Source organism: Podarcis muralis, chromosome 6, assembly GCF_964188315.1.
Source record: "Podarcis muralis chromosome 6, rPodMur119.hap1.1, whole genome shotgun sequence".
NCBI classification, from domain to species: Eukaryota; Metazoa; Chordata; class Lepidosauria; order Squamata; family Lacertidae; genus Podarcis; species Podarcis muralis.
In genome coordinates, this window is record NC_135660.1 from 2,263,393 (window position 1) to 2,276,218 (window position 12,826).

Consider the following 12,826-nt stretch of genomic DNA (forward strand, 5'->3'; position numbering starts at 1 on the left):
CAACGACTTGGATGATGGACTCAAGGGCATCCTGATCAAATTTGCAGATGACACCAAACTGGGAGGGGTGGCTAACACCCCAGAGGACAGGATCACACTTCAAAACGACCTTGACAGATTAGAGAACTGGGCCAAAACAAACAAGATGAACTTTAACAGGGAGAAATGTAAAGTATTGCACTTGGGCAAAAAAAATGAGAGGCACAAATACAAGATGGGGGACACCTGGCTTGAGAGCAGTACATGTGAAAAGGATCTAGGAGTCTTGGTTGACCACAAACTTGACATGAGCCAACAGTGTGACGCGGCAGCTAAAAAAGCCAATGCAATTCTGGGCTGCATCAATAGGAGTATAGCATCTAGATCAAGGGAAGTAATAGTGCCACTGTATTCTGCTCTGGTCAGACCTCACCTGGAGTACTGTGTCCAGTTCTGGGCACCACAGTTCAAGAAGGACACTGACAAACTGGAACGTGTCCAGAGGAGGGCAACCAAAATGGTCAAAGGCCTGGAAACGATGCCTTATGAGGAACGGCTAAGGGAGCTGGGCATGTTTAGCCTGGAGAAGAGGAGGTTAAGGGGTGATATGATAGCCATGTTCAAATATATAAAAGGATGTCACATAGAGGAGGGAGAAAGGTTGTTTTCTGCTGCTCCAGAGAAGCGGACACGGAGGAATGGATCCAAACTACAAGAAAGAAGATTCCACCTAAACATTAGGAAGAACTTCCTGACAGTAAGAGCTGTTCGACAGTGGAATTTGCTGCCAAGGAGTGTGGTGGAGTCTCCTTCTTTGGAGGTCTTTAAGCAGAGGCTTGACAACCATATGTCAGGAGTGCTCTGATGGTGTTTCCTGCTTGGCAGGGGGTTGGACTCGATGGCCCTTGTGGTCTATTCCAACTCTATGATTCTATGATTCTATGATTCTAACAGGGTCAGTATGGTGACCACCACAATCCCTGCAAGGCTTGTTGAGGTGAACCACATTGAATCAGCATAACTGACACACACTGAGGTTTGGACTGATCCATTATGGAGAAAACATGAGGTGTCACTTGTGTTTCTACAAAAATCTAATGTGTGCATTAAACACATAGGCAATTGTGCCCACCCAGCATGGCTCATGTATTTCACTGGCTATTTAAGCACATGGTCTGAATCGCAGGTGAACCTATAGCTGGCCTTTGCCAACCTGGTGCCCACCAGATGTTTTGGACTATGCTGGCTTGGGCTGATGGAACATCTGGAACTCAAGTTCATGTTATGCATTTGTGTAACTGTGCAAAACTCAGAAATGACTCCCATTATTATTATTATTATTATTATTATTATTGATTGCAGTAAGCCAAAATCGCAAGTCAATGTCCAATTTGCACCAGGAGATATTCATGGGGTAAATTTTTGTTCTTTCCTCTGAGATCTAGTGGAGAAAATAACCACAATTTCTATTACGGGGGTCTGGTCCCTGAAGAGAATGGGTAGTATCTTAAGACTATTGGTTTCAGCAGGTCTACTCTGCGAATTAGTTGGATATCAACCAGTGAGTACTGATAGCCAGTCTCAATACTCAGTAACGTTTGCATCTCTGCCTGGATGCTGACAAAATTCTCGCTGTCCAGATTTCGGGATCCTAAAATACCTGAATTTGTTTGTTTCATGAGCGGCACCAATCTGCTAAGGGTTCACCCCTCTGTTTTGGTTTGTTTTAACTCCAGACAGTTCAAATGGGCATTGATTAAATCACACAGAGAGAGAAAAAAAGAATCTCAGTGAGGCTGCATAGCCTTTTTTAAAAATATGGAAGAACAACAGATCCCAAAGCGATGTCTCAATACCCAAATGCCCCTTCCCTCCACAAAAGGTTAACCAATGAAATGCATGTGTCCCTCTTGATTTCTGGGCTGACCAACCACCATCAGCATCCTAAGCCTGCTGAATTTGCTGGACTGTGAATAACTGCAGGTAAGGCTGTGTTCCATCATTTGCTACAAGCTTGAGGCAATTCCTTGCAGTGAAGACAAAATGGGAGCAAAACAGGAATTTTGGAGCTGAGCGCCTGATTTACAGCAGCAAAAGCCAAGCAATTTCCCCACTCACTTAAGAAGTCCCTGTGTGATCTCTTTTGCAAACGAAGGTAGAAATGTTGTGAGTGGCAGCGTACAAATGCAACACCAACTCAGTAGGAAATAAACAGTTTCATCTGATCCGCAACGTGCTCGTGTCGTCCGTCTGCCCAGCAGGGACAGGGCATCTCAAATCTATACACATTACTAGTCTCTGACCAGCATCAAAAGCACTTTACAGATTTACAATCAAAAGTTCTCAAGGCCGTAAGTTGCGCTTCTGTCTTAGCAAGTAAACACACATCTTTAAGATATGCTTGTAGACTGAGACCTGCTCAAAAGAAATCATTTGAAGGCCGAGGGGTGAAAACAGAAGCACCACATTTTACAATGCAGGAAGAAGACAAGGTGGTTCCAGACCTGGAAATGGCTAAGTCCACAGCTAGGGTAGCTGCTGTTCCTGCAAAAGCTTGATCCCTTTGCAGCGGTTTGCTGCCTGCCAAGTTTCAATCAAGCCATTTTGCTCAGTTAAAGCTCCCCCCCTTTCCTCCCATTGCCCCCCCCCCTTGCAACAAGGGAGCTGGACAAAACCTCTGCACACACACAAAAACAGCCTCCCCGCTTTGGTCTATGAGTAGACGGAAGAAGGGTTTGTGGGGCTGGAATGTCTGAGAATGGCGTCGCTTCTTTTGGGGGGCTCCCTCCTCGTTTCCGAAAGCTCGCTCCTGAAGCACGCTGAGAGGAGGCTGCGGGGAAGGAACCAGAGAGAGGAGAGGAGATAAAGGAACCATCACCAAGTCTGAGCAGCCGCAAAGAGAAATACCTTCATGATCAGAACCCGGAGGAACAGGAGGAGGGAAGAAAAGACTGTGGCAGAACATGGGGACAGAGAGAAAGAGCAGATCTTAGGAGCATCGGAATCTGTCTTATTCCAGGTCAGATCACTGGTCCATCCAGGTCAGTATTGGTTACTCTGACCAGTGCCAGATTTACGTATAAGCTAAACAAGCTATAGCTTAGGGCCCCACTCTCTTGGGGGCCCCCCAAAATTTAAAGGAAATAAAACCTGGATGTATATTTCCAAAATATAAGATAAAAAACAGATAAAATAAAACCTACATACAGTGTTTTGTGTTGTGTAGGCTCCTATGATGTAAGTCATGGGCCCCACTTGCTAGCGTGCTCCCTCAAATATCACTGGTTTGCTCCTTTCTATATATAGGATGCCTAAATTCTGCATGGACTGGTCTCATGGCAACATATGCAAATGGCTTGAGATACATATGAGGTCCATAAATCACCATCTAGAATATATTCAATACAAACCAGCAACAATTTGTTGTTGACAAAGGACAGCTGGACATATGAAGGGCCCCATTACCTTCAGTAGCTTAGGGCCTCATCAAACCTAAATCTGGCCCTGACTCTGACTGGGAGCAGCTGTCTGGGATTTCAGATGGACCGGGGGGGGGGGGAGGAGGGAGGGAGGACAATTTCCAGGCCCACCCGGAGGGGCCATTAGAGATTGACCTGGGACATTCTTCGTGCAGTGCAGAAGCTCTATAGCTCCAGTCTGAAACCACAGGGGGATGTTTCTGAAAGGATTCCTGCAGCGAAAAGGCCAGGCTGTTGTGAGATCCAGAAACCCCTTTCGTTCTGTGGCTATCAGGGGATATAGCTGATTAATTTATGCATAAATTCCTGTCCACATGCAACCCGCATGTGAAGCATGGATCAAGTATCGGATAAATCAAAACAGAACATTCTGAGACTTGGGGTGGGGAAATTCTAAAATAGAGGCGTTATCCCAGCTGTGGGAGATGCTGGCAGAAATCTGGTTTGTAAGTCCACCCAGCAAACCTATTTGTTTCAGTTATGTCCAAAGTCACTATTGAGCAGGTCTGGCACAGCTTGGGAGTATTTATTTGGCAATGTCCCTCGTGCCCTGCAATATTTGACAAGGGATGCACAGTTCCTTGTTGATGGTGTGATTTTCCAAGGGGTGGGGTGGCTTTAAGACTTAGACTCTCGTAAAAATAGTGTCTACCAAGACACTAGCCCAGCCCAGTTTTGCTGCTTGCCCGGGACTTGCAAGATGGAGGGTGGGGTCATAGCACTTGGCAGGCTGCAATGCCAAACTAAACGGTTTGGGGTGGCAGGGGACTCTGAATGGCAAAGGCCCGGTGGGGCATTCTGGCCTATTCTGGCAGTTCAGAAGGCTTTGAAAGCAGCTCAGTGGCACAAGCAGAATGCAGACCTGGGACTCTTGCAGACATCTGGGTTTGCAGTGTAAGCCTGCAAGGCCTGTGCAGTTGCTTCAAGGCTCCTTTTTTCTATTGCACCAGCTAAAACCATCCCTAATGGACTGAACGTGAGCAAAGCGGGGAGGGGGAAGAATTGGCTGCATATTAAAGGAGGCCCAGTGTTGTTGGTGGGCTGTTTTAAAAGGAGGTATAAGTCTCCCCTCACTGAGCACTTGCGGGGCAATGGCAGAATTCCAGAGAGAATCCTTCGCAACTTCGTTCAGCTGGCTTCAAACAGCAGCGTCTGAAAAAGCTTTCAAGGTCTGATGGGAAGCCACCGATCTTTAACTTAAGGCATCGGGATGGAAGTAGCACCCAAGTCCATCCTCCTTGCCCTCCCCTGAACATTTGTGTTGCTGGAGCTGCAATCCGGTGCATTCAGATGAGGAAAATAGCCCTGTTCAAAGAGTCACCGAGATCATGAAGGTATTTGACGCAAAGAAGAACCAGAAAACCATGCACAGAAGGAAAAGCAGGCAAAAGAAAAAGCAGGCAAAATCCAAGACACAGGTGCAACACTCACTTCCCAAAATTTTGAAACCTGACAAGCAGCGTTTGAAACTCCCATTGTTCTAGGCGCATTTTGAGACCGGGAATTTAATTAGCGCAAGCAGTTTCTGAGCTTTGGGCGCAGTGCGGAGCCTAAGATTTGAGATTAAAACTGCAGAGAGGAAAGGAGGACCTTTTTCTGCCTCCCCACTTCCGACTACTCTCTGAAGACTGGAGAAGAGACTCTCTTAAGAATATTAGGAGGGTGGGCAGGGGAAGGACTCGACCATGTGAAAAATGAACATAATATTTTAACTGCAGTTCATTCCTTTTCAGCTTTGCATTCTTGTTATAAAAAAAGCATGCCTAGACATTCCGTTGTTGTGCCTATAACCTAGGCTTAATGTACCTTTAAGCTCCTAGCTTTCATATCTTGATTTCTAACCCTGCTGACAAGCAGTGGGATTTGCACAGAGCAGGCAGCCACAGTGACCTCCTGAGGCAACTTCCCCTGGGCAGGACTAAGGGCTCGGCCACATTCCCATTTGTCCCATTCCTAGGAAGCATGGGCCCAAGCGCCCAGAAAACCCACTCTCTAGTGCTAAATTGGAACAGACAGACATCCACAGAAAACCCAATTGCTGTTTGTTCCGATTCAGCACCAGAGATTAGGTTTCCCTGGAGGGAAGCAGTGGGGCAGCTGGAAGTGTGGATAAGCCATAACATTTCCTATGCAATGTGAGTTGCAAAAATGAATACATATAACTCCCTTAATGGGGTTTGCAAGGAGGGAGAGCTGCTGTTTTGCTGATGTCCTGCTTGTAGGTTTCCCACAGGCAACAGGATGCTGGACTAGATGGGCCATTGGCCTGATCCAGTAGGCTCTTCTTATGTCCTGATAAGAGACCTTGGAAGAACCTTGAAGGCTTTTGCATCCAGAAAACACTAGTTGTTTGTTTGTTGTTGTTGTTTTAGAAAAGGGAAATTAGGGGGAAATACTTGGAAAGAACTTCAGGAAAGTATAAATACTGAGTGCACAGGTGTGTGTTTGTGTTCACACACAGCTCTCCATTGCATTCATCCCAGCTTTCTACAAGAGTCTTGGTCTCTGCGTTAGAGTTTCAAAGAGAGAGGATTCACAGCTTCACATTTCTGAAATCCCTGCAGAAGCCTAGCGGTGCCATCAGTGGAGCCCCAAATTTAGCAGGGCCTTGCAAGCAAAGAAGCAACACACATTATCATCTGTGGAAGAGAACCCAGTGAGACCACTGAATCCAGAGCCTAGAATTACCTAACTGCACAACTAGTCTAGTTTTGCTATGTGCCTGCTGCAATTGGATGCCTGCAAGGAGATTTTGGGGGGAAAGGGGGAGGTTTGTTAACTAAGTGGATGGGTGGCTGGTGGTTGGTTGGTTTGTTTGCTTTTAAAGCAAACAGCCTTAAAAATGCTAGCTTTGCCTACCCAAAGAGCCAAAAACAGTAATTATCACAAAGCAATTTTGTCAGCAGCAGCAAGTGGAAAAGGTTCATTTATTTCAACGCAGCTCTAATTATGAGGAGACTTCTCCCTCCCCTGTTGGAAAACCCCTGTGCTTCAAGGGGAGCCTTCCAAACCAACTCAAAACAGACATACGGAGGCCCTGAACAAACTTGTTCAGAAGGTACCAAGAGAGGGCTGGCTTCTGGAAAGTCTCTCCTGGGACTGAGAAAGCTAAAACTCCTCAGGTGGTTCACAGTTTTCCAAATACAAATATCCCCTTAACGAATTCTAGCAGAAACAAGTATGAGTGCCTGGAGGTGGTTGGAGGATGGATGGCAGCTAACAGATTGAGGTTGAATCCTGACAAGACAGAAGTACTATTCTTGAGGGACAGGGGGTGAGCGACTATGGGGGACTCCCTGGTCCTGAATGGGGTAACTGTGCCTCTGAAGGAGCAGGTGCACAGCCTGGGAGTCATTTTGGACTCACAGCTGTCCATGGAGGTGCAGGTCAATTCTGTGTCCAGGGCAGCTGTCTACTAGCTCCACCTGATACGCAGGATGAGACCCTCCCTGCCTGTGGACTGTCTGGCCAGAGTGGTGCATGCTCTAGTTATCTTCTGCTTGGACTTCTGCAATGCACTCTACATGGGGCTACCTTTGAAGGTGACCCGGAAACTGCAACTAATCCAGAATGCAGCAGCTAGTCTGGTGACTGGGAGCAGCCACTGAGACCACATAACACCGGTCCTGAAAGACCTACATTGGCTCCCAGTACATTTCCAAGCACAATTCAAAGTGTTGGTGCTGACCTTTAAAGCCCTAAACATCCTCGGTCCAGTATACCTGAAAGAGTGTCTCCACCCCCATCGTTCTGCCCAATCACTGAGGTCCAGCGCTGAGGGCCTTCTGGTGGTTCCCTCCCTGCGAGGTTACAGGGAACCAGGCAGAGGGCCTTCTCGGTGGTGGCACCCGCCCTGTGGAACATCCTCCCACCAGAGGAAATAAACAACTATCTGACTTTTAGAAGACATCTGGAGGCAGCCCTGTTTAGGGAAGTTTTTAATGTCTGATGTTTTATCGCTTTAATAATAATAATAATAATAATAATAATAATAATAATAATAATATGTTGGGAGCTACCCAGAGTGGCTGGGGAAACCCAGTCAGATGAGTGGGGTATAAATAATTCATTATTATTATTATTATTATTATTATTATTATTATTATTAGACCACCTCTCTCTGCTAGCCACAGAGATAGCAATGCTTCTGAATGCCAGCTGCTGGGAATCACACAAAGAGAGAGGACTCTTGCGCCCAGGCATTTGGTTGGCCCCTGAATCCCGCCCACCCACCCAAAACACACTTCTGCACAAAACAACAAGCAAATCCGAGCAGCCATGCTCATCGACCGACCGTGTTAACAAAGCCAAAGGGACGCTGTCCTGGGTCAGGGATGCGCTAGCGGCAGGCAGCGTAGCAAGAGCGATGCTCTTCATGCGCGTGGAGAGCACCCTGGTCACCCTCCATTGCTCTCAAGTTGCTTTTGGGGCAATCTGCAAGTCGGCTTCCGAATACTCACTGTTTCTGCAACAGGTGCTGGTGTTGCTGTTGCTGCTGCTGCTGCTGCCGGTACGTCTCAATGGTGTGCTGGGGGAGGTACTGCATCAGCTCCAGAGACTCCTTGATCTTCAGTAACATCTCATAAGTCTCCCGGCCTCGCACCTGAGCACAGACGAGAGGGAGGAAGAGACTTAAGAGATGCTCAGGGCTGCTGGACCAGACCAGTCGCCCATCTCGTCCAACGCTTTACATATGCCTCTGTCCACCCTTCCGTCGTAAAGAGTTTGTTATCTCTGCTGGCTTGCGTGCTCAGCTTCTGACAGGCTTCTGAAGCTCTGATTCAAAGTTTTGATGCAGAACTGAGGACTGGAGTTCAACTGGCTGCTGGCCGGTGGGTTGGAGCATTTTGTCACCCTTCTCAGTGGTGACATCCGGGGTGCCCCGCCCCCACCGCACCCCCTTTCTCCTCCCCTGCCCACCAGGAAATGGTTTGGCACAAATGAGGCAAAAGGTTTCTGCAGGGACAGGGGGGCAGGCATGCCAAACTTACTGGAAGGTATAGCAACTCATCATCGGGGGTGCGCCGTTTTTTGACCGAAGTCATCTGAATGCCGTGTGTACTCTGCCGGAAGGCTGCCAAAGGGAACGGGGAGAGAATGACAGTTGTCAAGCTAAGTCCAACAACCTATCAGGTCGCTCACAGCCACAAGGAACACGTTTCCTCTCCGTTCTGTTCTGCAGTGTGCATGCTGCCCAGTGAGCCCGCCCCATGCTCCTATTTTTTGTGGGAAGGGTGGAGTGCGAAAAGTCACATCACAAAATAATAATAAAAAGATTGCCTCAAACTGTCTCAAGACTATTGGTCTATTTTGCCCAGTGCAGTGGTACCTCGGAAGTCGAACGGAACCCGTTCCAGAAGTCGAAAACGTTTGGAAACCAAGGCACAGCTTCTGATTGGCTGAAGGAAGCTCCTGTAGCCAATTGGAAGCTTCGTCAGACGTTTGGGTTCCAAAGAATGTTTGCAAACTGGAAGAGTCGCTTCCGGGTTTGGGGCGTTCAGGAGCCAAAACGTTCGACTTGCAAGGCGTTCGAGATCCAAGGTACGACTGTACTGGCTTTTCAGAGTGGCTACTTAAGAGTTTTCCAGGCCAGTGGTTCTCAAAGGGTGTGGCAGGAGAGGAAGGCGAATGTGGCAGAGACACTCAAGAGCAATCTAAGACACATTTAAACATTTCAGTGTAGTATAGTACAGTAGAGCATCAAAGTATTATTATTATTACTATTATTATTATTATTATTGCAGGATATGGACAGATATGTTTTCGAAATGAGAGCAAGAGCACTGAGCCGCCCTGAGATCTTGCGATCCAGGAGGTGGGGCATATAAACTTAATAAATGAATAAATATATATTTTTAAAAAGATCACCGAGTGATGCTGAAGACAATATATTCGTGAATAAGGATTTTCAATTCTGAGGTTTCTTTGTGCTGTTGAGGAGAGGAGAGTTGGTTTGTCTCAAATGAGACCTCATCTAAATGAGATTATCCAACAAAAGCAAGCTCACGCCTCTCCTTGTCACTTAAGATACACACGTAAGAGTTTAGAATTATAATTGGGGAATGATTCCTGCTCTTTTGTAGCTGCATTGTTTTGCACTTTCTGTATGCCCCATGATTTTTGCAGTTGTGTTCCATGTTATGAATCAAGCACCACTGGAATTTGTTTCCTTTTGTTTCCCAGTGTATTTCTTATCAAAAGAAAACTTGGTGTGGCACGAGCAAATTGTTATTCTGAAAATGTAGCCCAGAGGAAAAAAACTTTGATAACCGCTGGAGATTTCCCTGGAGATTAAACCTGGAGCCTTTAGCACGTGAACCACCTGCTCTATGGCCAAGCTAAGCATACGCCCCGCTTTGAATGTGGGGTTCAGTGCTGACAGAGCAGATGTCAGGGAAGACCCAGTGCTTCCTTTAAAAGGTAAAGGGACCCCTGACCATTAGGTCCAGTCGTGGCCGACTCTGGGGTTATGGCGCTCATCTCGCTTTATTGGCCGAGGGAGCCGGCGTACAGCTTCCAGGTCATGTGGCCAGCATGACTGAGCCGCTTCTAGCCCACGGATCGTCCGTGGGCTAGATTGAGAAGGCAATTGGGCCAGATCCGGCCCCCGGGCCTTAGGTTGCCTACTCATGGGTGGGGTGGTCCACTGGCCTGGCCCAGCAGACTCTTCTTATGTTCAACCCGTGCCGAAGGGTTCTGTGTGAACCGCAAAGCTTGCACATTCCTAAAGCACTGCCTCCACAAAGCTCCCTCCCCTCTGCTGGTTCTCTGAGCCCCGCAGCTGTGCCCCCACCACCCAGCCACAGCCTGGAGCGCCCCCTGCTGGCCTACTTACGCCTCTTCGTACCATCACCGTTCTTTGTGCTGTCGGAGACTTGCTGCTTCCGAATGCTGTCCTCGTCGGCTTTGCGGTCCCTGCCCGGGCAAGCGCAGATCCGAGCCTCGAAGCACCGGCGCCCCAGGACTTGCCCGCTGGAGGATGGAGAAAACGGGGGGTCTGTTAGCTCACAGCCACGGGGAGGGCTGGCACTAAAATAAACACAGCGGGAAGCATTTTATGCACGGAAACGGCAACCCGCGATGAGCCCACATATCTGAATCCTGACAAGTCAGAAGTACTGTTTTTGGGGGACAGGGGGCGGGCAGGTGTGGAGGACTCCCTGGTCCTGAATGGGGTAACTGTGCCCCTGAAGGACCAGGTGCGCAGCCTGGGAATAATTTTGGAGGCACAGGTCAATTCTGTATCCAGGGCAGCTGTCTACCAGCATACTGTCCGCATACTGTCTTGCCAGAGTGGCGCATGCTCTGGTTATCTCCCGCTTGAACTACTGCAATGTGCTCTATGTGGGGCTACCTTTGAAGGTGACTCGGAAACTACAACTAATCCAGAATGCAGCCGCCGAGACCACATAACACCGGTCTTGAAAGACCTACATTGGCTCCCAGTACGTTTCCGAGCACAATTCAAAGTGTTGGTGCTGACCTTTGAAGCCCCAAACAGCCTCAGCCCAGTAGACCTGAAGGAGCGTCTCCACCCCCATCGTTTTGCCCGGACACTGAGGTCCAGCGCCGAGGGCCTTCTGGCGGTTCCCTCACTGCGAGAAGTGAGGTTACAGAGAACCAGACAGAGGGCCTTTTCGATGGTGCCGCCCGCCCTGTGGAACACCCTCCCTTCAGATGTGAAGGAAATAAGCAGCTATCTTATCTTTAAAAGACATCTGAAGGCAGCCCTTTTTAGGGAAGTTTTTAATATGTGACATTTTAGTGTATTTTTGGTCTCTGTGGAAGCTGCCCAGAGTGGCTGGGGAAACCCAGCCAGATGGGCGGGGTACAAATAAAAAAAGAATAAGAATCTGGGAGCCAAGCTCCACGTTCGCAAACCACTGGACCCAACCAATGCCCTCCGTGAGCCTTAAATCTTGCCTACAGCTTGAGTCTGCCCCAAACACCAGAACATGAATGCATCTGTGTGCATGGCTCCTCTTTAAGATGCCAGCCTGTGTGCTTGGACCAATCCAAGTGCCTAGTCCACATTCTGGAGTCTTACTAACTGAAACTGACTTTTATATATTATCATATAATCATGGAATTGTAGAGTTGGAAGGAATCACGAGGGCCATCCAGCCCAACCCCCCCTGCAAGGTCGCTTCTTGGCCTTTTGGCTAAGATCAAGTGTAGTGTAGTGTAGCAATGCAGGAATCTTTTGCCCAACACAGGACTCGAACCCACAACCCTAAGATTAAGAGTCTCATGCTCTGCCAACTGACCAATCCCAGCCTTGGACCACCCCCCATAAGTTAGTAGCTTTGTATTGATGCAATATTTTAATATGTAACTGTATTTTTGTAATATCTAGTTTAATATCTTTTTTGGATACCACTTAGTGAAATGGCTAATATAGTAAGGGGTATAGAAATTAAATAATCAACCCTGCTCTGGTGGAACCTGCAATATTCTGGCAGCAGTTATGGGGCAGGACCTCCGGGCACGATTCTCTACTATCCTATGATTGTATGACTACATGCCCCTGTTTGTGAATAGGGAATTGCTGTGTTTGTGAGCAATGAAAACAAAAGCCCCTTCTGCTTCTGGATCAAGGTGTGGGTTTTTTTGCTTGGGACTCATTTTTTGATCTCCCATCAAGTTGCAGTGGCTTCCAGACCAAGGGCAGGCCATCACTTGCCACTCCGAGCTCCTGCTAATTCTACTTACTCTCTGGTTTCAAGTGTCACGATGATAAGAATCGGACGCCGGTTCATGCCCCCGACGCAGCTGCTGTTGCACATGAAATTGTACAAGACGGTGGTGAATTCTGTGCCGACCTGGGCAGAAGAAAAAAGGGGGGAGTTATTCTGAGTCAGCTCTGAGTCACGCAGGAAGTGATTGGTTTGCTGAAGGCTGATGCAAGACACACACACACACACACACACACACACACACACACACCTCTCCATAAAGGCTTCCTTCCCTTCCCCTCTCCAAAGAAACTTGTCTGCTTCAGATGTAATGCTAATTCGGACATAGGAACCTGTTTTGTACCAAGTTGGGCTATAGGTCTCCCTGAGCCCAGTCCTGTCTTTTTCAACTGGCAGCAGATTTCCAGGTCTTCTAAGTCTGGCAGCGGCTACACTTTGGAACTCCCTGCCTATTGAGATCAGGCAGGTGCCTCCTCTTGTACCCTTTCAGCGCTCAGATGCTTCAAAAGTTGCCACAAGTTTTAATCTGTTTTTAGTTTATTGATCACAGAATTGTACTGGTAAGGTAAAAGGTAGAGGACCCCTGGACGGTTAAGTCCAACCAAAGGCGACAATGGGGTTGTGGCGCTCATCTCGCTTTCAGGCCAAGGGAGCCGGCATTTGTCCACAGAC

General features: G+C 47.9%; 1 protein-coding gene across 6 annotated transcripts in view; it reads right to left on the reverse strand.

The window, feature by feature from the left end:
• The window catches only part of TP63 (tumor protein p63), a 147,074-nt gene that overhangs the window by 12,525 nt on the left and 121,723 nt on the right, over positions 1-12,826 (reverse strand). For 3 of the 6 annotated variants that reach the window (XM_028731832.2, XM_028731836.2, XM_028731837.2), the window contains 4 exons: positions 12,171-12,280; positions 10,294-10,487; positions 8,450-8,532; positions 7,919-8,061 (listed from right to left, as the gene is read on the reverse strand). In XM_028731832.2, coding sequence (XP_028587665.2) covers positions 7,919-8,061; positions 8,450-8,532; positions 10,294-10,487; positions 12,171-12,280 — 530 coding nt within the window. The remainder of the gene's footprint in view (positions 1-7,918; positions 8,062-8,449; positions 8,533-10,293; positions 10,488-12,170; positions 12,281-12,826) is intronic. The other 3 variants (XM_028731833.2, XM_028731835.2, XM_028731834.2) reach the window with 3 other exon arrangements.